The sequence below is a fragment of the Hippichthys cyanospilos genome, chromosome 9 (genome assembly GCF_059441005.1).
Source record: "Hippichthys cyanospilos isolate Australia breed blue-spotted pipefish chromosome 9, RoL_Hcya_1.0, whole genome shotgun sequence".
Lineage (NCBI taxonomy): Eukaryota > Metazoa > Chordata > Actinopteri > Syngnathiformes > Syngnathidae > Hippichthys > Hippichthys cyanospilos.
This window is the reverse complement of record NC_142377.1, coordinates 20916980-20944070: the sequence shown is the minus strand read 5'-3', so window position 1 is coordinate 20944070 and position 27091 is coordinate 20916980. Positions and strand designations below refer to the sequence as shown.

General features: G+C 43.0%; 1 protein-coding gene across 2 annotated transcripts; it reads left to right on the top strand.

Moving 5' to 3' along the window:
• Positions 1-687: 687 nt before the first annotated feature.
• Positions 688-26762, top strand: cbfa2t2 (CBFA2/RUNX1 partner transcriptional co-repressor 2). 2 transcript variants are annotated; one of them, XM_088424486.1, is made up of 12 exons: positions 688-860; positions 930-962; positions 15441-15608; positions 15739-15980; positions 16073-16162; positions 19103-19287; positions 19371-19624; positions 21274-21359; positions 22191-22377; positions 24136-24204; positions 24286-24476; positions 25238-26762. In XM_088424486.1, the coding sequence occupies exons 3-12, from the start codon at positions 15464-15466 to the stop codon at positions 25556-25558; spliced, it is 1770 nt and encodes a 589-aa protein (XP_088280612.1). In that variant the 5' UTR covers positions 688-860; positions 930-962; positions 15441-15463; the 3' UTR covers positions 25559-26762. The 2 variants fall into 2 exon arrangements, with proteins under 2 accessions (XP_088280612.1, XP_088280611.1); XM_088424485.1 differs by having other exon boundaries at positions 688-962.
• The last annotated feature ends 329 nt before the right edge of the window (positions 26763-27091 follow it).

Sequence of the window (27091 nt, the reverse complement as noted above, 5' to 3'; positions counted from 1 at the left end):
CCCCCAGTAGCGTGCGTCTCTGTGAGCTGATGATTAAATAATTGAGTATTGTTGTGCCTGCAGAGACCCTTCCACGTGTGACTATTGAAACTGATCCATATTGTAATGTAGGCCTACTGTAAATGTTAAAAGTGGGGCTCTTCGGGGGGTGGGGACTCATAAATGGCCTCATTTATCTTCACCTGCATTGTCTCCTTGTGTGCATAAATCTGCCAGTGATTTAAGTTTAACTTGCGCTGGGAGGGGATATGAGTCAGGTTTCTCAAGTACCCCCCCAACACACACACACACACACACACACACACACACACACACACACACACACACACACAATAGGTTGGTTGACTGCATTAAGGGCTGAGACAAAAAGGTATCAATGAGAGAAAAAAAAGGGGGGTGGGGATCCCCACATTCACACACATGCAGATGCGCACACTTTTGTCACCCTTGGCACGGCTTCTTGTTTAGCCTTTCGGTGCCAAAGCAATTAGTTATGTTAATTGGCGGGCCCATCTCAGTGAATGAAGGCACTACTGGATCCTTGCTTGGACAGGAGCCACCCTGGGAGGAGAGGAGCGGGGCTAGTGACGTCACTCCCGGTGGGGAAAATGTGGGCAGGGCTTAAGCCGCAAGAGGAGGGTCTGCTCAGCTCTTGTGCTCCGAGGATCACAATCTGCGAGTGCCCACGCCGAGGAGGACGCACGGTCGAGTGGACGTAAAGACGAAAAGGCTCACAGAGAAGCGAGAGAGGGGACGTGAAGGCAACACTATTGAACGCATGTGCGTGCGTGTCGCTCCATCTGGGTGCCATCTGCCGCCTCACATTTGTGGGAATGCAAACACACGCGTGACACATGCGGGTGAGGCAAAAAGCAACGGATAAAAGCGAAGAAGAAGCCACAAGTGCAGCTTTTTGACTTTCTCTGCAGGACTTTGGACACGTGGACTCGACTAGAGAGGAGGTAGGAGCGAGACGGCTTCCAAATGCCTTGTGTGTTTTTCTGCTTTAGTTTTGTGTGTGCTGGTTTTGGTTCCTTGTGCTGCCCTATACTGTGCAGATGGTGTAGCCTCATCTTGTCCTCTTTATCCCTCCATCCTTGTCCTCTGAGCTAATGAGGAATTAATGTATGTACAGTGCATCGCAATCTGTTGCTAGTGGCTGTTTTGTTCATGAAAAAAAAATCCTCCTACAAAGGAAGTCATGTTGATCGAATCAGTAAATGAAGATAGGACAAGACACCTTTTAGCACAAGGGCGTAGAAGTGTGATGTAAAATGTTAGAATAATTTTTCCCACGCTATTGTTCAACCGGAATTTCCGTAAGTTAATAACAAATTGCTGAATTAAATACTCGCTCTTTATGACGTGATGGATACGCAGTGGTGAGCAATAACGACCTTGTGTCAGGAAGGTGAGTCTCGTCAAATAAAATTCATCTCCTTATACCAATTATTTATTCCCTGTGGGAGGTGTCTTTCTCATTAAACAACAAATTCCGCTGTACAAAAAAATGTTGTCACTCAAAAATGTATTCATTTAATTAGTCGTTTATGTGCTTGCTGAATTTGTTAGCTTAAAGACGGATGTTTGAATATGCCTAACAGATGATTAAAAACAGATTATTGCCTCTACTGGGAGGCGAGTTTCTTCACACACAAAAAGAAGTTACCCATTGTGCAATAAGGTACTAAATGAAACACTTACTCTTTGATGTTGTGTGGTAGATGCTGTGGGTGGGGGGAACTTAGAGTGTCTAATACATCTACCATGCTTGGGAGGAGGCTGAAGTGCCCGGAGTAACCCACACAGGCATGGGGAGAACATGTACACTGCACACATCGAACTTGGGACTCTGAACTGTGAGGTGTACGTTTTAGCCACTCTTCCACCATGCTACCCTCAACATTATATTATATACTTAAATTTGAATTGCTGATGCAGCCATAGACGTGTAATCCATTTCTATAATTCACATTTACATTTTTTCCCCAACGCTATAGCAATTCTAAGGTGTGTTTTCAATGAAGCCTCAATCAAATTCCAATAATGTATGATGTTACGAGCAATGGAATGCTGAGGTTCTATTTACTGACACTTACTCCCTTCACGCTGTATATCTTGCGTACTCCTTATTTCCCCCCTCAACAGATCCCTCAATTCAAACGTGTCACATAGAAAAGAAAAAAACAGCAAGGAGGAGAAGTGCTTTGACTCCCCTCAGCTGTCATTTTCTCCCAAATAGCCATCACTTCTATTTTTCACGTGTCAAACAGAGCTGAAGAAAGCACTCCAGAGGAACAGACACATGCACATCTGTTGTATGGTGTCCAGGACATATGGACACGGAGCCGCCAGGGAATCCGCTTTGTGCATCTTATGCGTCAAGCTGTTACACAACAGCGATGTGTTTTTGTATGAAGCCAAAGGATTTGAGGTTGTTTTTGCATGGTATAGAGGAGGCCCTATGTGTGTTGGGGGCGGGGGGGTGTTTAGAGTAGGTGGGGGTTAGATACACAAAAGACAGAAGAGACCTGGCGAGTGTCACACCGGGCCCGTTCGGGGAGATAGGAGCGACGAACTGTCGGCCGAACCAGAGACCCCCGTCTGGTTTGCTGGCCAGTGTCACCCTCCTGACAGCACCGCTTGCTGTGTGGAAAAGCAGGGCATGCTCAATGACTCACACAATGTACGTACCCTGTACTGTACGAACTTGATGTCGTCATATTCTAAACTCAGGGCAAATTGTCTGATTCCATTCTTGCAGATTTCAGATATTCCAGTCAACGTAGGAATGGAGAATCATCTTTAGTTTGGTCGGTGATGTAAAAAACCCACAAGAAATTTGTCTCCAGTCTTATCAGCTGCTCTAGTGCTGCAGTAACAAGCAACTATCACAAAGACGTGACACATAAGCATAGAGAGTCTTTACGGAATGTAAGAATGCCATTTGTGCTGTAGTACCAACCGATGACAGCTGTGCAAACGATACGGGAGTCATCAAGCAAGGTAGTGTGCTTCTTTCAATACAAGGATAGGTGTGCAGATATTTGTTGCATAATTTAAAATGACCAATAGCGCAGTCATTCGCATACAATTTGTAGTGTGCATATTTTGATTGCATCTACCCAGAGGAAAACGCAAGAAGAAGCGGTCACCTGGAACCGAAGGGTCCGAGAGAATTTCGCCTGCCTTTGTCTTTGTTCTTACTGCATGCAAGTACCCACAAAACGGGTTGGGGGGAATCTAATCATTTCAGCCCTTTGTTGCACATCAATTTCATACTTTTTTCTGGCGCCTCCTAGCCAGACTGAGGCACATTTCATGACTGATGTATTTAAAAAACAGTAAACCACCACAAACCTCTTATTATCAAAAGAACTGATCTACACATCACCCCCCACTACCATCACTGCCACCCACTGTCCCCTTTTTTCCTGCAAACATAGACCCATAGACACAGCGTGCAGCAGCTGCTTTAGAAGTGCGGATGCAGGAAGTTCTCTATTAGTTCCAGTGGCAAGGGCTGTGATATCTGACCCCCGAGGATGGCGATTGAAGGGCGGGTTCGCGGATTGGCTCATTGGCATCTTGCATAGACGACCTTGTCGTGTCATACTGCTAAGCAGCTTCTCAAAGATGATGCCTTCAAACAATGTGGTTGAAGTGATGTCCGTGTCAGAGAGCATCCAACAACCTTGCAACCTCGTTGACACCGTGCACGGGGCCTGATGACCCCGAGCCGGCCTCACGGCTGCTACTCAGTGACCCAGGAAGTTGTGGTCGGAGCTTAGATGACTGTTGAAGTCCAGGAGGCATATGTGTGTGTGTGTGTGTGTTATATATATAGGTTATATTTTATTTTTGTTTATTTTTTACTTTTCTTCCTCAGCTTGACCAGATGATTTGTTTCCAAGTTTTTTTTGTTTTTGTTTTTAACCCTCTTGTTGGGGTTGTTTCTCAGGAACAGCACTACGTAGTGCTCGTGGACATGTTTGACAATTCATGTGTCTCTTTGATGGATATTGCAAAAAAAAAAAAAAACGCCTCGTCCAGATTCTGATAAACCCGCCGCAGTGTTAGCATCCGTGCTAATCCTCCTACAAAAGAATGCTGACGGCCCTGCAATCATCTCAAGTGGATTTGTGGGATTGACACACCTGTACTCTCACTAATCTAAACCTTGCAGGGACAGACTGGACGTGTGCATGTAAGCAGCATAGCAAACAGTCTGTCCAAATCGTTATATTTCAGTCACTGTGAGTTCCTTCCCCAAAAAAAAGAAGACTTGAAAAAACAGAAGAATGCTTTGTATTCTTAAACCGGGGAAAGCTCACAGTGTGCACGTATGTCGATAACACACACACACGCACGCAACATCCCTAACGTTCATGCTCATCCTCCACAGATGTATCCTTTTCCCCCCCTTAATTTTCCAGAGCACAGCTGGCTTCTTTGTTTCACTTTTCTGTCTTTCCCAGCGGTGTACAGCTGGGCTCCGCTCGCCCACCCGTCTGTTCGCCGTGGGGCTGCGTTACCTAAACCCTGACCTTAGGTTTTCAATTTTGTCCTCCACGAGGGAAACTTCTGACCGGAATTTATTGCCCTGGATAAATGTCAAAGAAGAAATTGGAGGTCATGCGACTATGCGAAATGGGGTCGAAGAGTTTTGGGAAAACGTTTTCAGCGCGACCCACGTGGTGATGGCGACATCTGGTCGGGTCCCGACACTGGGACTGTGCGGTCCCCTGACGCGTTGTCTTTTCTAGGTCAGTCGTTTTTTTGTTCTGCTTTATGAACTATTTTGGCTTACCTGTTTGCGTCTAGAATTATTTTTGGTTGAAGTAGATTTTCTAGCTTTAAAATCCATGAGAATGCACTCTTCAGTTTTGGATGCTGGCTCAAAGGAATGACAACTGATAGGCAGGATAACCAATTAGCTATGGAAAGGCAAGAAGGCTTGTAACCAGATAAGCAGTTAATCCATTAGCTTCAGTGTGTGTATGTTTGTACGTATTACTGCTTACATGCGATGTGATGATTGGCAGCTTTGAATCTTCCCCGTTATGTCACAGTTGTTAGTTGCGTGGGTGTCTGCTGGCCGTTTCGCAGGTATGTGTGACAAAGGCAGCAGACAACACCTGGTATGTGTGGCTAACACAAACGCATTGAAGTAGAAGTCAAGGAAAATGTGTCTCCACTTGTATATAGACGGCTTTTTGAATAATATTGAATTTCCAAAATATGAACCAAGCAGTCAAATCCACCCTTTTTTTAATCCATCTCACTGGTTAGCCATTTTGCCACCTGCTGTTGACTGAAACTGACTTTAGAGTTGCTCAGAGCTCAGGTCATGGTTAATCACAGCTCACCTGTTTTTTACGTTTGGTTATATGACATTTGCAAGCGGAACCATGATTGGAACTGCGTTGAATTCCCTTATTTCCATGGGCTTACTTACTTTTCGGTTTATTCGCCAATAACATGAATGTGTTTTCCCAAAGTCGGTGATGATGTGTTGATGAGTCTACCACCGCAGATCCAGGATTGGAAATTGAGCATAACCAAGCAGAAAACTGAGCATCAAACCTCAAAATGTCTCTAACAGTGGTTTGGTTTTTCAGGGAACTGCATGCTGTCATGCTTATTTAGTTGGTTTGCTTGTTTGACTTGGTCATCTATGACCAGTGAATTTATTGCAGAGAAATAACCTTTGGAACCCTGGAAGCTCGAGATGACTTGCATTACTATTAAAAATACATGCCTTCCATATAATCTGTTTAAGAAAATATTCACGTTCAACAAAAGACTTATAAACAGCCCAGGCTAAACTTAACCCCATCATATAGAGATGTGTGGCTCTCTGATGAGATGTATCACATCTTAACCAATTTTTGCTGATTTAGGCCAAGTTTACAAACGTGCTGTTGACATGGTTGAATTTGATAAATTTTTTCAGAGTTTTTCAGACCTTTGGTTGAAGTTTGCCAGATAAAATTAGTGAAGAATTATTGAAAGAATGCTTCAACCTCTTCATTGCCACTCCCTGGAAGTTTACTGTCCAACTAAACGTCCATCCATTTATTTTAGCCACTAATTCTCACTAAAGTTGCTGTTTATCCCAGCCATCTTCAGGCAGTAGAAGGGGGACACCTTGGACTGGACCCACCAACCGCAGAGACAGACAAACAACCATTCACACTCACAATCACACATAAGGGCAATTGGAGTGTCCGATTTACCTACCATGCATTTTTTTGACATGTGGAAGGAGACCGGAGTTCCAGGAGAAAACAAGGCAAACACTAGGACCTCAAACTCAACACAGGAAGGACCTCTGAACATGCTCACCAGTCTTCCACTGCTCCACCAAAACAAACATAAGACAGAGAATTATACCTTCAATATTTAAGTCAACTTAGTTGGGCATTTTGAACGGCTAGAATAATGCTAAGACTAATTAACCTCAATGTCATTGTGCTTTAACCGTTTTTAGCAATGAATTCAAATGAATATTGAAGCAACAGACAAGACAACAGTACTCACAGTATTTTTTTTTGTCATCTGCATAGAATTAGAAAAGATTAGTGTTGTACTGATAATCTGAGTCTTTCGTTGGTTAACCAACTTTTGGTTTACTTTTGCAAACCAAAATCAGCCTTCTCCCCTGACCTCATGCGCAACACCATGCGATCCTCCCTTGCTTCCAGGTCGACATCACTCTGCTTCTCGAGTCCCCCTCCCTTTTTTTCAGTTTAATGGATAACGTCTGCGTGCCTTGCCAGTGGCCTCTCGCAGTTCCTCTCCGACTAAGTACAATTCCATTCCTCGGTTCCTTCTCTTTCCATAATACGCGGCACGCTGCAATACAGCTGTGTTTTTCTAATCAACCCGCCGAGCAACGAGGTTACGCGAGGGCTTCTTCTTCATCCAGGAACACATCTGCGCTTTCTCATGTGGAAGTCCTACCAACATTTTTATCCCGACACATTGTCCTTCACCTCACTTTGTCTTTGTCCTCCCCTACCCCTCGTTGATTCCTTATCCTCTGGCGCAGTGCGATACTTTTCTCACCTTTAAATATCTCGGCTGCGCCGCAACGGTGCCTCTTCCCCCTCCCTGAGCTGGAGGGAGGAAAGCGGCGTGTTGACGTTGGGCTTGCGCCAAATATGTAGCCGATGGCGCAGGAAGGCAGTTGTCTGAGCCAAGAAAAACAGCCTGGCTTGGAGTCTGACAGCCATACTTGTCTTTCTGATGAAACTAAATGAAAACAGTATTTTCTAGCCTTGTTCCTGAACCTCCCCCCGCCAGCTCTCCATCTGCCTATCCCCGCTCGCACCCAATCAACAAACCATCTCCAGTCTTCGTGCTAGTCAGTGTTGCTGCGCCTTCTAAAAAAAAAAAAAAAAAGGTGCTTCTGTGATGATCTGATGCGCCGGACAGTTTATGGCTCATAGCAAAATGTTGACTTAAAATTCTGGCGCCGTGGTAGACTTAGTGGTTAGGTTATCTATGTCACAGTTATGAGCTTTTGAGGTCTCACACTCCGAGTTGTGAAGTCCTATCCCTAACACACTCATTGGATAGCTGCTGATTTGGGTTACTCCTAACTAAGCTCCGGTTCCGTTTTTCACCGGCGAAATTGATCGCATTTGGGCGGGTTGAAGTCCTGAAACTGGTCACCATTTTGGACAGTATTGTGTACTCATGTTTAAGTCCTGGAAAATGGTGTTGGTGGCAGAAAGGTTCAATGAATAATGGTTAATACCAAATAGCGATACAGCTGTTATTTGTGACACATTAAATTTACCAAAAATCAATGACAGTTAAATAAATACAGTTAAATCTGCTTATAGCGTTTTCCTTTAAGTTTGCATGAAATTAATCGCTATTTTCTATTATCATTCTCTATTTCGATACAGATATTATATGTTGTAGATTCCTCATTGTTACTGTGTCGATGCTCGTTTTAGAAGTTTTAGAAATACTTCAAACAATGTCAGGCAAATTGCAAATTGGACTGGAGTTATTGTGAGGTATTTCGATCATTTTTGGTCATTTTTATCCGCATCCTTCTTTTGCTGTAGTTTAACCTAAGGATGGCACACTCCTGCTAGTGTGGTAACTAAGTGGTCATACCATGTTGAACTTTGACAGGTTGGGAAATTTCAGCTCCCTAGTGTCTTCTTTCATGGCTTTTCTTTGATGTAAAAATGATATAAAGATCAAAGAATCCAACAAATACTGCAAGGGTTATTGTTGCATTATTTATTTTGCTCCATGCAGTCATGCATGGAGCTTCGGGTTCATGTCATACATGTATGGCTTTAATTCCACATCATAAAACATCCACAAGAGGGCTGATACCAGTATCGGTCAGTCTCAAATACCGTTAACTGGTATCAGTACTTGCCCATTGCGAGTGCTGACCTTAAACACGGGGACCGGGGTCTAAATCCCATTCTGGGTAAACAGTAGCATCCAACTTGGTCCGTATGCAGACCCTTTATGCCATATGCTATTTCCAGCTGGTCCCGGGCTTGGCTGAAACTGGGTGGGCTGCATCAGTAAGGGCATCTGCTGTAAAAACTGTGCCAAACATATCATGTGAGTGACTTGCTATGGCAAATCTTGACAGGCTAATGGTGTTTTTTCTTACAAGTACTGGGCAAAAAATTTGTATACTATTCGACCATCACTATGTATACAGATAATCTAGTAAGACATATTTGAGTAACTTTAACTCATTAGTACGGGTAGCTGTTAACACTTGTTGGATGAAAACTTGAATCCAATAAAAGCGCATGACTTAGTGTCCATAAACAACAACGTTCGGGCCAACTGAAATCCAATCGGAACAGGTCGACATAAGCAAAGATGGGCCAATTTTTTTTTCAAACCGAATGGATAAACTTCATCATTCATAGATAATGTTAAAAAGAACAACCACAAAAACATCGATTTGTTTTTACCTTTTGTCAAAGAATGATTGACCGCGAAAAATGAGGGAAAACTGTGTTACAGGTCTCTTGATGTTCTAATAAACCCATTGGACCATACTTGGCCCATTATTGACATTAAGTTTTATCATGAGGAAACCCCATAAAAATTGCCAAAGTGGAGCAAGGGGAATCGAAATCCTTACCGTGGCCCCGATGAACTGTTGGACTGCAAAATATGGATCTAATGTGCCGAGATCTTTGGCCAGCTGGGACCTCCAACAGTCACCTGTGAAGGCAGATATAGAAGGGTGGGGGGAGGTGTGCTCCCATAAGCCCCCCACCCTTTAGTGAGCGATTGTGAGCACATGGAAGGATGGGAGGGGGGGAGCACGTGAGGCACGAGGACGACTGAATGCGAGCGAGTGGACTTAAATGCCGCTCAGACAAAGGCCGCACCTGGTCCCCGTCCGTCCATGCACAAGCACCACAATGCGGAGCACATCTGTTCCTCTGTCGTGCGCTCCCTCTTGACCTCCACACACACACACACACACGCACACACACAAATAGTGTCAACACAAGCATCGCAAACCACTTCCACTCGACGGCGCGTGATCTTCTCGGTGTCAAGTTGTTGTCGCCGTAACCTTCAGCGCCACTCGACAGTTCGGATGAGCGTGCTGTTTTCAAAGTCTTTTTTGGGGGTGTGTGTGGTGTCACCTTTCTGAAGAGACACAAGTCCACTTTGCTTCTGTCAAGGAAATTGCAATGGTGCCTTGACTTAGGAGTTTAACTTGGTCCGTTACCACGCTTGTAACTAAAAACGCTCTTTACCCCATTGGAAATAATATCAATGCCATTCATCCATTTCAGCGCTCAGAGGTTTTGTAAAAACAGCATTTACATTAGTGTACTTAAATCATAATCATAACTAGATTTTAAAATCAGAATTTGATGAAGTAAACATTTAATGCATCATGATTTCATGCGCCCCATTATGCGGCTCCTCGTGCGTATGCAAATACAATGGAAATGCAAAAGCAGCAACATAAATTATTTTTCTATGATGAATATGGAATCAGATTGGAGTTTGCTCTTTTAATATGGACAGTACAAAAAAACTGGACAAACCAAAGCTTTACCTTGTTTAGCACAAGGGCTATTCCTCAACATCCACAGGATGCTTCGTCGAAGTTGTATAAAATACAAGATTCTGCATGAAATAAATGGAAGATAAAATGAGAAATAATACAACTTTTTCAACCATTTATGTTAAAAAAAAATAAAAATCTGCTGTTTTATCTATGCAGAGATTAAACAATTCAGACTGGTTGAGCAATCTCACGCAGATACTTATTTGCAGACTCTAGGCGTATATGTACAGCAGTTTTTAATGTCGTGTGTGTGTTCAAGTACTATAGAATCACCATGTGTTTAAAATCTGTTTTAATACTGTATATAAGAAAGTCTTTACATATACAGTACTTTTTAATATTGTCTCTTTTTGTTGTTGTTGATTTTCACCTATTCTTGGTAGATCTGCAACGTATACTAATCGGTTTCTGTTTTTATCTATGGCTAAAAAAAAAAACCACATCCCCATTTCTTTCAAAAAAGTAGTTGTGGATTCCGTAATCTGCTATGTTTTGCTGTAACACTTGAATTTCACCTCTGCTAATCATTCAGGCATTTATATACTACAATTTGGCATAGTTTGAAATGATTTCATCAAATGTGTTTTAAATACAGATTTAAGATTGTATGTGAATTCTCTCCCATGTTTCCCACGTTGCGTCACTGATAAATGAGTGTTGCCTGCGTTACGTCTCTTCTCACCTCATCTCCAAAAGGCGTTTGAGAGATAGCACACAGATACACACCCACACATAGACTCGCTTTAAGAGTCGACGTCATAATGAAACCATATGCCGCGTATGATAAACCCTGCGCATTTGTTTACATATTTCTTTATGTGTCATTTATCTCGACTCCTCCATTTCACCTCAATTACCATTAAAATGGGGCAGCCGCTCATCGTCTTGGCGGATGCGGGACTGTTTTTTCCGCCTTGTTCGCAATCATGAGCCGCTCGGGCAATTACATGTTTTAAAGCGCACGTCCGTCACCTGAAGCTGAACAAACAAGCAGCACCTGGCTAGCAACCAGGGGACAGATGCGCGTTCCCTTTAGGTTGCTGTGGTAACAATTGTTAGGAAACTACGTAAGCCCAAGTAATCTGATGGAAGATGATATTGAGAGGCGGCCGATGACCTTCGCTTTGCCTTTTGTATAAGAAATTAACGGGGGGGTAAATCGCCCTGAAGAATCTAAAGAATGAGTTGGTTTCATCCAGCTGTTTTCAGGTGCTGATCGCCTAGATGAAGTCACGCGACTGTACGTGCTCGTCTAACCGGCGAACACCTGAGGCTCCCTGTTGTGTTAACCGATTTTCATAACACACCTCGATGGATAATAAATAGAGCACCAAAGTATTAGATAGAATTTTGTGGTCAAGGGTTGTATTCGAGCTTTAAAATAAAACAATTCACTGACCCAATCACACCTAAGGACAATTTAGTACGTCCTGCCACGCATGTTTTTGGAGTGTGGGAGGAAACCGGAGTTCCCGGAGAGAACCCACGCGGGCTCGGGGAGAACATGCAAACTCCTCACGGGAATTATTTCTTATTTTTACCTTAGGCTGTTTATCCTCACCAGGATCATGGGTGTGCTGGAGCCTATCCCAGCTGCCCTCGCGCAGCAGGTGAGGTGCACCATGTGCTGGTTACCAACCATTCCCACACACAAATACAACAAAGGACACATTAGGGCGTCCGATATACCTAGCGCGCATGTTGTTGGAGTGTGGGAGGAAGCTGGAGTACGCAGGGGAAAACATGCAAATTCCAAACAGGAAGGCAAGTGGAAAACAAACCCAGTACCTCTGAACTGTGAAGATACCACTTTTCCACCATGCCGCCTTCAGCTAAACAATAAGTGAACTAAATTAATGAAAAATGTAAAAATTAATAAATACAATTTTGCCATTTTGTCCACTTTTGTGCTAGGCTAACTGTCAGCTTCTTACTCCCGCGCTACTTAGTTATCTTTAGCTTCTTCTCATGGCGAATGACTTGTGTGACATGTCATACAAAACACTCATCACAACCAGTTGCTCATTTATTTGTGTCTGGCACCCGCTCAAGGCTTCCTGGTTATCGTTTTCTTTCACATTGACAGATTCCGTGGTCCAGCCCAACTAGGTTTTGACCACATAAGGATTTGCCACCATCGACGTTGAGCATGTTTTACATTAACAATTGTAAATCATATACAGAGCAGATTAGGGTGGAAAGATTGCTTTTAACACACAAGAAAATGCTCAATCATCCGATAAATAGACCCGAGCAAATATGGCCTGGTATGTGCGTACGCCGCTTTAAGAAGTGTTGTGTGTTCTCAGTGTTGACATGAAGGCCATATGCTCCATTGATTGTGTTATTGAGATGTCAGTCTAATTTCCTGACCATGCGCAAGTGTGTCATTGTGTGTGTGTGTGTGTGCTGCGGGCTTCATCCTGCTGTGAACTGGCACCGCATACATATACATGCATGTGCGTGTGTGTCTGTGTGTATCCATCCTTCCTGTACCCCTTGTCGGTGAACAGGTGGAGCGATGGCAGCCAAGCCACAGTGTGTAGTCGTAGAAGCAGGATGAACAGTCAAAGATGTTGCATGCGCCTGACAGATGGGCAGCACAAGGGGGAGGGGGAGTGAGGCAGAAATATGGATACCGCAAGCTTGCGCATCCATATTTTTGTGTAGCATGACATTTAATGGATGTTTTAAGTCTTTTATTATATTATATATTATATTTTGAAGGGTATTGTCACGCAAGTGATAGTCTGCCTCATGCTATTGAAAAAATTGGCATATTGGCATATTGACAAAATATGCCTGAACTTGACTTATGCTCGTATACATTGCGTAGAATATTTTACTAATGCTCCATGACCTTTATGCCATCATTAAGTAATATGATGCATGTTAAAGGAACATGATAAACAAAAATAACTATGGATAAAGTAATTGCAGCAAATGTGTTACAAGAGAGAACTGTAATGATTAGAATACATATAATAAAAATAATCTTGAAATAAAAGATATTTACTTTTTAATAATAGGTATTTTTTAAGAGCATTGTTTGTGTGAGAATTTAAATTCATATTTATCAGTATTATCAAATATAGTAATGAATAAATAGTTCTCTTTTTTAATGAAAATACAGAATATACATTAAAATATTAATATTTCATATGTAACTCATTTTAATTAAATATTATTACTGCATCAACTGACACTTTTTAAATGATTTATTAACATTAAAAATATGTACTTTGATAAACATAAAATGTTTCATAATCTGGGTATTTACAAAACTATAAATATATATTCTGTGTATATATTTAAATAGCATTTTCAATACATGTACATTATAAATGTGTACGTGTTTGTGTGTACGCATACAAGAGGTAACTGAAAACAATACAATGATTAAGCCAAACCCTCTTGTATATATGTCGTCGAATATTATGAACTGGGGCTCAAACTCATATCGGAACACGACAAGTAAAACGTTTCCATATCATGTCGGTACGGATAATATCATATCTGCCGTTTCGGGATTGTTGGTACTTGCAATACGTTGTCGATATGTTCCACTTAAACTCTTCCGAATGGGCGAAGTTTTGCGTTTTGAGCCCTGGGAGATCCCGACGCCCTTGTGAGAGCCTAACTCGGTCTCCATTGTTATGCGCGGCCCACTCACATCTTAAGGCCTCCATCTTTATAAACTTGGGAACCTGTTGCACAAGGCCGCTCAGAGTTCATCGGCCGTGAAAGAGACATAAAGGGCGCCATTGACGGCGGGACCGCTGGAATAGAGCATGAAACCGTATTTAAAAGGCTTTCTCCGAGACTGAACTTCGACCCCGCCGGGCCTCGCCTGTCTATTAATTGTCCTTTCTTGAAGCACTTAGAAAAGTCTGATCCACTCCAAATGGAGATGCTGGTGGTTGAGGAGGGGGTTAAAAGGGGGGTGCGGCGCCTCCGTGGAGCCGCAGGAAACAAAGGCATCTCCTCATGCCGCATTAATGACACCCCCAGTACCCAAACAAGGCCCTTGCCCCCTTATCTGGTGGTCTCATTCAGCGGCGATGGCATATTGAAAAGTTGCGTTTAACATTCAAAAGCTTTGACGATCTTGTTAGTAAAGCGTGAAATAGTCTCGGCCCCCTTTTTTCTTTTCTTTTTTTTTTTTTCTCGCGGCCCGCCGCCACCACGGCCCCCGACTCCCCTTCTCGGCCGCGACGCTCAATGAAGGGGCATTCTTCGGGGTTCACAATAGCATTCTTTAACATTTCTTCTGTTAGTGATCTGAATGGTTGAGAGTGAGGGGCTAAACTTTAGACATCTGGCTCTTTGATGGGGGGCATGGGGGTAGTGGTTAATGCCTGGGCATGTGACCACAAGTGAAGCTTTTTGTCATTTTATAACCTGTTATATTCATTTGGTAGGGACGCCAATAATGTAATTTGATCTGAGGTATGTGTTTAATTGCTGAAAAAGCAAATAACATGACATACTATTTGAAGTTTCTATTATAACCCTACGATTGAATTCTTTTCTCAGGATAGCAACATTGGTCCCGGGTTTTCGTTGAATCAATTAAAATAATTAAATCAAACGTTGTTTTAATATGTTATTTAGTATACATAATCTTTTTTGTTGAATGACTGTTGTTTCTTAGTCAAATTTCAGAAAAAAAAAATGTACAGACACACCCTCCTGTTACATTAGTTTCTCTGGGACCCTTATCTCATGTTTTATTCTGTTCCTTTGTCAATTAGACCTGGGACACATGTTTTTTTTCAACAAAAGTCTCAGAAACCTTGAAGTTTTTCAATGTACATTGTTTAAAACTACTGTTTTTTTTTCCCCTCAGGGACAGCAACATTTCTGATTGAATGAATTAGACTGATGTGTTTAATTACCTATCTGTCAACACTAATTACTATTTAAAAAACAAACAATTGCATTTATTTTTTTAAACCTCCTATTTGTTTCTTAGGAACAATTAACACATACTTAGAGTCTACAGTAACGATAAACAATCACGATTTGTATCTCTTTTGAAATCCCATAGGAAGAGCAATAAAGAAACTGTCAGTTTGACCCGGGTTTGTTTGAATACCCAGAAGTGTCAGAAACTTTGCAAAATCTCAATAAACGTTTTCTATATCTCAATTTCAACCCCTCTGTTACATTTGTCCTTGTCAAGTGGTTGTAGTAGCGGGTCAATTTGACCTGGTGCACCCTTGCTTACCCAAAAGTGTCAGGAACATTCTATTGAACATTGTTTATAGCGCACTGAATCCATTGTTGTTGTTAATTATTGATTTTAAAGCAAAACCAGATTGTAATTTGCCCTTGTTTCTTGCAGAAAGTGGAGAGAAGAGCCCTGCCATGCCCGGTTCTCCTGTGGATGCTAAGACTCATTCCAGATCAGCTCCCAGTAGCAGCAGCAGCAGCAGTGCCGCCATCATCATGCCCCCCCTGCCTTCCATCAACCCCAGTGGCCCCCGCCTGGCCTCCTTCTCCACCACAGCATGTACGTTATTTCACAGGATAATTACTTGCGTGATTGGATCACACGAAGGGCCGTAGCCAGTCAAGCGCAGAGGTCGAAGTTCACATAAGCAAGAGTCTCTTAGAATGTCTTTGGTGTTATTTCGGCGCAGTGACCAACGGGAACCACAATTCGCCGCCGACGCTCAACGCGGTGCCGTCGCCGCCGCAGCGCTACAGCAACGGGCCTTCGTCATCCTCGTCATCGTCGCTGGCCAACCAGCAATTGCCGGCCACGTGTGGCGCGCGGCAGCTGAGCAAGCTCAAGCGATTCCTCACCACGTTGCAGCAGTTCGGCAATGACATCTCACCGGAGATCGGCGACAGCGTCCGCAGCTTAGTGCTGGCTCTAGTGGTACGCGGCACAAAATAAATAAATGCATTTTTTAACGTCTTCTATGGATGTTATGTTGCTTATTTTTTTGTTTTTTTTTCCCTGGCTCACAGAATTCAACGGTGACCATCGAGGAGTTTCATTCGCGGCTTCAGGAGGCCACCAACTTCCCCTTGAGGCCATTTGTTATTCCTTTTCTCAAGGTAAACATTCGCGTTCGACCTTCTCACCCGAAAAATACGTGTTTTGTTTTTGCTTGGTCTACTTCCTTCTTATTTTTAACGAGACTGTTTTATGCTTTGGTTTGAAAACATAAGTGTGACATTCAAAGTTCACCTCGACCTTCTCTGTGCCTTATAGGCCACAACAAAAGGAACACCTGCACTGTCTGATGACATATTTTGCAGTTACTCTGTATAGCCATGATGAGGACACCTTGTTAAAGAGTTTAATCATTTAATAATGATAATAACAATATGATAAAAGTCATACATACATAACGAAACGTTTTGGAATTCTTCTTGAAATATATTTTGTTAAATAAAAAATGGTGGGTGTGCTAACAAGATACATGGTCAGATATTGTGTATGTTTAACAATAAATGTAAATAAAAAGGTTGAATAGTTGATGAATATACTGTAAATTTTGGACTGTAAACTACAATTGTTTTCTCATGCTTTGAGCCCCCGCGGCTTACAGTCCAGTGCGGCCTGTCTGCAGTTTTTAGCCACCAGGGGGCAATTCACCAAAAGCAAATGTGTGTATCTGTTTAAGGTGTCGATTCATGGAACTTTAATTTATAAATATGCAGGCATGTCCAGTCTATTGAGGATTGGAGCAGTTAAAAAAAAGCTTTAAATAAAAATGTAAACAAAATTAAAAAAAAAAAACCTCCATATACCATCTTTCTGCATAAATATTTGAAGTTAAGACCTGCAGTCTATAGTCTGGTACGGCTTATCCGTGGCAATTTATTTCTGCTTCGGGCTATATAGCGGTTCGGCGTGTAGTCCTAAATTTATGGTTCAAATCTTTAAAAACTGCGGTGCACTGCAAACGTGTCTTGTAGTGTTTCTCGAACGTAATGAAGTGAGCACCATTATTCTTATCTGCCTTTTCAATTCACGGCAGCTGTGAGGCGATCGCACTCGACCCCGTGACGCACTGAACTGAGCAAACGCTTCCTGAGTGGTTTAACCATCATGATTTGAGTGCCGACCAAATACGCAACAGATGACGCCGTGTGTTTGACTATTCCCCCGAGAACCCCTTTTTGTAACTGGGAGACGTCTCTTCGAGTGTATACTTTTTTTTTTTTAGGAGCTCCCCTCTCTGTCCCGAAAGCAGCCCGTAAATCTCGCTTCAGCAGCTCCATTCTGCATGTTTTCCCCTCTCGCTCGCCTCCGTTCATCTGCGCTGAGATGCGAAAGCTCTGTTGCTTTTGCTAATTTATGACATGGTGGGGGGTTCGCAAATTTCTTCTTTTAGAAGAAGAGAAGAGAGACTTTTTGCTCAGGAGATGGGACAGGGAGGGGGAGAAACAGAAAGTCGGAAGTGTGAAACATGCCTATAAAGTCTTGCCTTCCACTTCCTACCCCCTTTTTTTCCCCATTTTTTTATGGGCTCTGTTCCGCTGTCCTGTGAAGAACTCAGCTGCCAAGGCGCCGCCAATCTTGCCTCCTCTCCCAAAAAAAAAAAAAATGAGAGAGCGCCTCTTCTCAAATGTCCGCTGGTTAGGCGCGCAGGAGTTAGGGCCAGGCCCCTTTTTTTTTTCTTAACTTTGTGGGAACAGTTTGGGGAAGACCCCCTTTTTCTTTTCCTGCTCCACAAAAGCAAGCAAAATCTTGAGATTCCAAATTTGGGATGGACTAAAGGGTGTTTTGCCCTTGTAAATGGCAACAACAACAACAAAAAAACACTTTTCTCTTATTTAGGATTCCTTTAATGTCATGTTTTTTAAATGAAAAACAAACAAAACAAAAAAAAAAGCACAACATGTGAATACTGTATGGTACCAAAGACTATTCATAGACAATGAAGATAGACATGGATTGTTCAAACACATCTTCGGACTATTCATAGACATGTAATATTTGATCAATGGGAACATATTCTCACCCACAATGCAGACCTGGCAGCAGACAGCAGAATAAAACAAAGCATATACGAAGACAACAAACTGTACAATGTGGTATAGCCGCATATTAAATTACAATAAATATATCATAGCACGTGATTAATTGATAGTTAATGAATAAAAAAATAACAAAAACCTCATTACGAAATAATACATTTTAATACACTCCAATTTATGTTATACTAATGTAAGTTTTAAAGATATTTTGTGTTTGAATAACATGTTATAGTTCAAACACAAAAGTTAGAAAAAAAATGCTCATTCTTGTTGGTTTGAAAATGCAAAACAAAAAAGGAAGCCGCTCCTGGGTTTTACTCACCAGAGAGGAAGTAGCGTAATTGCAAGCACACCGGCGTATGCTCCTGATTAAGGATGACGAAGAAAAGGGGGGGGGAAGAGAAATGCTGAGGACAGGATGGAGACAGAGAAGTACTGAATAGAAAAAAAAAAAAACATGGAGGCAGGGGGTTTCAGGGTTTGTTGTAAAATGAAATTGATCATGTCTGGCAAATAATCATTGGGATGTCAGCGAGCAAATGTACAATAAATATACAATTATTCCTACAGGACAGGTGGCAAAATGGACTGATAAAGTTGAGGAACGTTCAGGAAACTTTTTTTGGAACATTCACAGGTGAATGGGCTAATTAGGAGCATGGGGGCGCCATGTTTGAATTTATGTGTCACATTTGGCACAACGGTGTGACAACTTACAAGTAAAAGAGTTGAGGTACCACAGGAGACTGACTTGTCTCCCATTGGCGCATCATAAAGCGTAAAGTAGGACAATGGAGACCCCAAACTGTTCAACACCTGAAGCTGTACATTAAGGAGGAAAGGAGAAGATTTCCACCTACAGTTAGTGTCCTCGGTTCTCGGACAGTACATTTTAAAGTGGAACATTCAATTTGATGCACCTAATTTTTTTTTTTTTTTCCAAATCAAGCCTGTTTACCACATTGCCTGCGGCAACTCATTCTTTCAAATTGTTTTTTTAATCTCCAGGCGAACCTTCCCTTGCTACAGAGGGAGCTGCTCCACTGCGCACGTGCGGCCAAGCAGACCCCGGCGCAGTACCTGTCCCAGCATGAGCATCTCCTGCTCAGCACCACCATGGCCTCTTCTCCGGACTCCTCCGAGCTCCTCATGGAGCCCTCAGACTCCGCCGTCAAGAGGCCCAGCCCTAGCAGGTGAGCTCGCGTGACCGGAGTTAAGGCCCCGCACAACTCGGCGGGGGGCGGAGACTCGTCTGACCAAATCCGACGACTCTCAGGGTGAAGGAGAACGGATTCCACGAACGGCCGCCCGTGGCCATGGAGCCCGCCACCAAGCGCATTTGCACCATCAGTCCGGCTCCCCGCCATAGCCCCGCGCACCCGCTGCCGCTCAATGCCCAGCTTCACCCAACGCCGCCGCCCCTGCAGCACTACGCGCTGGACGACATCGCCGCCCCGCACATCCTGCACCGCGAGCACAGCCAGCGCATGTTGGAGATACGAGAGCTCAAAGACAGACCCAGGCTACCAGGTAATTACTGTAAGAGCGCTAACTTACTCGAAATGATTGTTTGAGGCTCTGTTTTTATGCCCAATGCAAGTCTAGCACACAATGAGTTTTAGATATGCGCAGAAGGAGGCTAGTTTGGATATTTTTGCACAACTGTGCGAGAGAGGAGCATTTCCAAAGGTAATTTTGCACCGTTGTGGCCGTGATAACAACCATCTGCTGCTCTCCATACCTGTAATGCCGCAGCCAGCGAGATGATTTAAAAAAATGATATTCATGACAATGACAATGTGTTCCACGAAGACTTACTGTGGTACCGCTGGATAAAGTTTAGTCTACTTTCGATCACAAAATTGCCAGGTACTTTGTCCGAAGAACATCCATGGCAGCATTTCTCCCCCAATTTTCTTGTATCTGCACCACAAAATGACAACAACGGCTATCTATTCTATTGTGTTCACATGAAGGATCGGTCCTTTCTCTTGCAAATGAGCCACTGCTCACTCCTGTAAAGTACTGCTTGTTGTTATCTTTGCAACTAACGCTAAAACTTAGGTTGGGTAACTGTAGAAAAGTCCCCCAAAAAAAAGTTTGTATTTTCACCCCAGGGGATAGCACTTCATCACCAAGCACCAACTGTTTTTTTTTTTGTTTTTTTTTGTTTTTTTTTATGTGCACTAGCTAGCGTGCTTGATTAAGGGTGGTCTGTGTTTGCGTTTTGGCACCCCCCCATGAATCGGGACTCGGTGTATCGCCCGCGTGTCACATCTAAACATAGTTGCGCTGTCCATGACCGACTGGATGGACTCTGGTGAATATCTTCCCTCCGTTTGGAGGGCTTGTCAGCTGTCGTTGGAAACGGCAGTAGCTCATACACACACACCTTGATATGTTCTTGGTGGAGGTGCTGTGTTTATGAGATCTTACTCCCTTGTCTCACAGCCTCCCGCCCGCCTGCCGCCACTTAACTGGCTGCACACACACTCACAGACACACTAGTTCACACACGCATGGCTTTGAACTGATGAACGCTGATGAGAACCAGGAGGCCGAGGAGAGCCTACATAGGAATCATTCTTCTTCTCAACAGGCCCAGTGTGCATGTGGCTTCTTGTCGGCTGTTTGTTTCGGCCTTTTACGAAGATTGCTGCTTTCTTATGTCTTTGTTGTGCGTGTGTGTGTGCGTGTGTATATGTGTGCGCATGTGTTTTTTTTTTTTTTTTTTTTTTTATGATGGCAAACAGTGCGCGGCTGGTTGTGTTTAAGTATCGGAGCCACTGCATTCAGTCTGAGTGTCTCCCTTCTGGAATGCTGGGAGCTCCGCAAGGGGAGGGTGCCAGCAGAGACATTTGGTGTGTGTGAGCGCGAGTGTGTGTTTGACAGCTGACTTCCAGATGTGCTCCGGCACCGGTTGCCGAAAGTCTGTTTTGCATCACGGGGCTTCTCTTTTCCTCTTTATTTCGCTCTTTTCTCATCCTTCATCCCGAGCTTGTTTTTTCTTGCCCTAATGCTCCAATGGTGATGTCACTCGAGTGCAAAAATTGCACCAAAAATTTAAAATCCATTTATTTCATCCCGTGCGAGGACATTGTCATATTAGAGATTGGAATGACGACATAATTTTCTGCGTTAATGTTCATTATTTGTCTCGCTTGTGTGCTTTTAATCAGGAACGAACGGAGGCTACCGCGAGGAGCCGGTTGACCACAGGCTGACTGACAGGGAGTGGGCTGATGAATGGAGGCATCTAGACCACGTAAGCGTTTTTGGTGTCTCCTCTGATTGGCTAAGAGATGCATTGCAGTACAGTTCATGAACGGGTTTTATCATTCTGGCAGTGTTTTTTCGTGAGTTTTTCGTGTGTGACGAGATGCGACTGTATGGATATTTTTTTTCGAATGGTCGGCTGGGCGGAAGCAATTCAGTCGCCGTAACTCTGCCTAGCAACACCCAATGTCATCAGTGAAAACGATCCAAGCGCTTGTCTTGATCATTATTGTTATTGAGTAGTTAACGTTTTATTTTCATTGTGCATTAGGAGAAATACTTGACGATTTATAAATGATAAAAATATAAATGATTTACATACATTGTACAGTGAAATACAATCATTAAATACGTTTTCTTGATTAACTGTCAGATTTTACTTCCATCGTTAAGTGTCAAAAATACTTTAAGAATTACATAATGTAATATGAAACCTACAAATAACAAATATTTTAAAAAAATGACTTGTTGAATTGATCACCTGCCATGTGAAATTGTGAATTGTGAAAAAAATGCTTGATTTTTATCTGAAAACCCATATGAGAAAATATGATATATGTATAAATAGATAGAAAGTGACTGTATCGCTGATGTTTATTTAACTGTGAAGTTTTTAAAAAATGTTTTAAGAGTATTTTAGAAATATATACTATAACAAAACACCTATATGGAATAGGAGCCCTTCTGAAGTCATGATTTCACCCATCGGACAAAAAAATCATATGTGGCTATAGCTCAATGCCATAAATCATCCACAATCATATCCACCACAACATTTCATAAAATTTATAGCTTTAGGAGTTAACACTGTTTTGTCCAGGTGCTGAACTCCATTGTGGACATGGTGGAAAAGACACGACGTTCTGTGAGCGTCCTGCGCCGGTGCCAGGAGTCGGATCGCGAGGAGCTCAACTACTGGAGGCGGCGCTCCAGCGAGCAGGAAGACGCTCGTAAAGGGGGCTCGACCCCCTTCTCCAAAACGCACAGCCCCCACTCTGGAGAATCAGGTGAGGATTTTTTTTCTTCTTCTTCAGTATGTCGGAAAACCTTGGGTTTTCAAGACTTTTTCATTGCCCTTGTTACGATAGACTCAACTCACAGATTACCATAAGTTTTGCCGGGAAAATTTGTTTTCAACGTTACTCAAAGTCATCACCAAAATTTGGCGTAGGCTGAAAAGGTTGGCAAATTAGCATCAGCCATCTGTATAGGACACCTGCTTTCATTTGGGCTCATTTGGATGAATTCCGTGGTAAGTTTGTCAAAGTATGAGCTGTGAGTTTTGTGTTTAGAACCTCTCAAATACAGTACATACTTTGCCACCGGAATAGATGCGCTTGCGATATGTGGTGAGTTGTGACGAGCTTCCCATTAACAGCAATTCCAAGAAGCCTCTAATACGCTCAAAAAGCCCATTGGGTTCAGGGCTGGCACTGCCCTCTAGCGGAGATAGGAGGACGTCCACCTCAGCTGCGCACTGCCAGGCCAGCCTTGACTTGTCCCCTGCTGGGCCACAGTCACATTCACAGGTGCCAGGACCGGTCTGGGCCATATCGGCCACAGAAGGGCCGTCCTGCAGGCTCAGAGACAAAGCTGTCCAACATGCGCGAGTACCATCTGGGTCCCTGCGCAAGCCGGGAAGCCAGCCCAGGCTCTGAAAAAAAACAAATGTCAACAGAGACTACAGGGTCTACTAAGAATATAACTATATATTGCAAGCATACCTGATGTTGAGGCTCGGGAGTGTATATGATGCAGAACGCATAAGATGACACACTGTGAAGTGAGGGTGATTTGCAGGCGGGGAGAGATTTGCAAGCAGGGACAGAATGTTGACACAGCTTGTAGGCCCGCCTTCCAACGTCCAAGCCAAATACATTCCTCTCGTAGGCTGTCAGATCTCACATCAGACGACAATAAACAACGATTCTGTTGCTTCTCCAAACCAGATATCGGGGCCCTGATTCCATTGCACATATAGTTGCTGAAGTAAAGGGTGGACAACCTTTTTTTTTTTCATACCGTAGGCCATTTAAATTGCTGGGAAAAAACAAAGATCAAAGATATTTTAATGAGCATTTGTGAGTTGGATAAGCTCACTCAAAAAAACAAACAAAAAAAACCTATACTAGCACTAATAACAATGAGAATAACAAAAACACAGGAAGAACAGTCAGCACTATTTTATCACACTATAAATCTATGAATAATTAGCCAGTATACATGCAGTTTTGCGTCAAATACTTCAAATCATCAATGGTGTGACGAAGATTTATGAGAAAACGGTATCAACAGAATTTTTGGTTCTGAATGTAAATCCAAGCATTGTTTTTCACAAAACTGAACCTGGACTAAAAAATACTTTACATTGAAAAGTATTTGTGAACAAAATAAACCATCACCTTACATGAAGGACTAAAAGAAAGCAGGTGTGGTAATCATTATTCAATGCCACAAAATTAGACATGTTCTGTGTGAACAAAATGTCTGTCTACGTAGCTCTGAGTGAAATAACATTAATAAAAAAAAAATCAGCAGTCAAGGGACACATACATGTGTGTCACAATATATGTCAGCATGAATGTGAACAAAAGGCAGTAAAAGTAGCTGCTGGCATTTGGTGACAAAAATAAACAATAAATGGATCAATTATTAGTCTATAAATAGGCGGTTTACATGAAATGTTCCCAGCAGTGAAATAACAACGTTTGGCTAAAACCTACAATCCAACAATGACTCACGACCCAAGTGCGCTTTCTCTGCAGAGTCTCAGCGCGACTTTGCCCCGCGACCCGGCTCGGCGTACGTCACAGACGAGATCTGGAGGAAAGCAGGTGAGAAGTGGCTTTCAGAACCGCCCGTCGCCGTCGGCCACGCAAACCAATCCGACGGCGCCTCTCTATTTCCGCGCGCAGAAGAGGCGGTGAACGAGGTGAAGAGGCAGGCCATGGACGAGGTGCAGAAGGCGGTGGCCGAGGCCGAGCAGAAGGCCTTTGAGATGATCGCGGCCGAGCGAGCCAAGATGGAGAAGACGCTGGCCGATGCCAAGAGGAAGGCTCAGGAGGACGCCATCATGGTTATCAACGAACAAGAGGATTCCAGCGAGGTGAGAGCCATGGGGAAATGCCCTCGCATTGTTCTCAACTCCTAACCCTAACCCTAACTCATTCATCATTTGGAGACCAAGATGGTGAAATTGGCCAAATTTCAGCCTCATAAATATTCTGTCACTTCCGTTGTCGAGTATGCAGATGTATATGTGTATTGCGTAGAAATAAAACATCTGAATTCATTTTGGGGAGGAAAAAATCTAAATTGTTTTTTTTTCTGACAAGGACTCTGCCAGTAAATGAATCTTATTTTATTTGTTTTGCACTGTCAATTTGAAATAATGTTCTGATTTTCAATAACAGGATGGGAATTAAAATGTGTTTTCTTAATCCAACTCATTGATTATCCATCAAAATAATAGACGGATTAATCGATTATTAAAATACCATTTGTTGCAGGCCTGTAGTAATTGCTTTAGTCATGTGGTCAAGGCTTAGACTAAAAAATGGCAAATTACCCATGAATCAAGGATGGTTCCAAATTCGATCTAATTTACCAATCACTTTGGCTTGCAGTCTTTTTAAGCTATCATAACGGCACTTACACAATATTCAAGTGTGATGTAAACATCAGTCAGTATGCCCTAAATCAAACTGCAACAACAGTGCGACCAAATATGTCATTTTGTCACCTTCAATTTTCTTGTTTCCTGAAACGGTGGCGCGTGGAACATAAAAATGAGCTCGAAACGGACCGCAAAGTCTGGACTTAGCACGCCCCTTACTAACGTGCCGTCCTGTGTTTCCTTCCTTCCAGTGCTGCTGGAACTGCGGGCGCAAAGCCAGCGAGACGTGCAGCGGCTGCAACGCGGCGCGCTACTGCGGCTCCTTCTGCCAGCACAAGGACTGGGAGCGCCACCACCTCATCTGTAGCCCCGGACTTCAGGCTCAGCCCAAACCCGTGTCCGCCATCTCTGCCGCCAGAGTGGCGGCGGCCGCCGGGGTGTCCCCCGCAGGCCTCACGACCGCCGACGTCGCGGCCTCGGCGTCCAGTCCCGGTGGGGAGAAGGCCGCGGCGGCGTCTCGCTCGTCCACCCCTTCCACACCAGCCTCGGGGCCCGAGACCAATGGACATTAGGAGGAGGAACATGTCTGAACTTTTTTTTTCCGCTATCACTCCAGAACAGCAGATGTTTCATCATCATCATCGACAGACTATGTGGAACTCGCCTTGGACCAACAAATTCCCCTGACGGATGGAAACTTGTTTATAGCCCCCCGCACCCCCCAAAAAAACCTCAAACTGATCACCCATCTACGGCAGCAGGGTAAAAATTATTATAAAATGAGAGATTAAAAATAATGTACATTTTCCTCTGAAGTAGTTTTCCTTTACAATTTTTTTTGTGTACACATTTCAAAGTGAGGAGGCGGGTTACGTGTAATAAAACCAGCCACGAAGCAGATTTAGTCCAAGAAAAAAAAAAAACTCCAGATTGAGTGAATGTTTCAAACATTTTTTTTTCCAAAGCAATATGATACCATGAAGCGTTTGGGTTTCCAACTGTTTTGGCGTCACCAAAGTTACTTTTTAAGAAGGACCTCAGGAAAACACTGACAGAGGGATGCTTCCACCAAGCGGTACACTTGAGGTTTGAGTCGAGTCTCCCCCGGTGCGGTTCACAGCCACAAAAACTAGCTTGTCAACTTTACACACTGATCCTCTCACTGGTTTGTTAGAGTCACACTAAACAATGGACCAAAGAGCCCACCTTTCACTTGCATACCTGTGTGATATGTCCCGACAGTAGGGTGGTTTAAAAAAAAAAAAAAGTAGCACAATACGAATCAGTTATGGTATGCACTGGATTTACTGTTTGTATTTTTTTAGAACATGATTGTTTTGTAGAATCACATTTATGGTTTTTATATACAATAAAGTGTCATAAACAATTGAAGGTTCCGGGGTAGCCGTTCTTTAACACAAAACTGTACCGCTTGGGTGGAAAACAGACTGAGGATGATGATGATGAGGTTTTGTGAGCATTTTGATTCTTGAGCCATGCCATTTTCGTAGCAAATCGACTAAAAGACTAAAAGGCTTGGTGGCAACTTCTCCCACGCAAAGAAATCTCAGGAGATAAACCCACACGGCTTCAAGTTTAGCGTTTTCTGAGCTACTACTACACATATTTGTTCTCGTTGGTTGTAAGAGTTTGTAAAAAAGAATTATGCTTTTTTTTTTGTTTGTTTTGTTTGTTTACCCTGACTGTCATTTGGTACAAGTCACATGACAAGTTATATTGACGTAAAGTACAAAATAAAGAAATAGCGTTACTGAAGGTGGGGTTTTTTGTATTTGTTTTGGTTTTGTCATTCCGTCTGCTTTCATAATGGACCTTCCTTCCAGTTTTTCCTACTGCATGGTTTTTGAATGATCCTTTGCAAGTGCCACACATTCTGAGCTGAGATTTGCACTAGAAGTTTCTCGACAAGCCTCTCAGCAATAACCCCACCAGGCATACTATGTGTACGAGACAATACTGCACAGGTCATTGTTTAGTGTGATACTTAATTTTGGACAGTAAACTACTTAAATTCATCAACTACTGTTTTTGTTACAGATTTGAAATGGGAAATAAACCCGTCAGGTTTCTGGAGGGTATTTGAA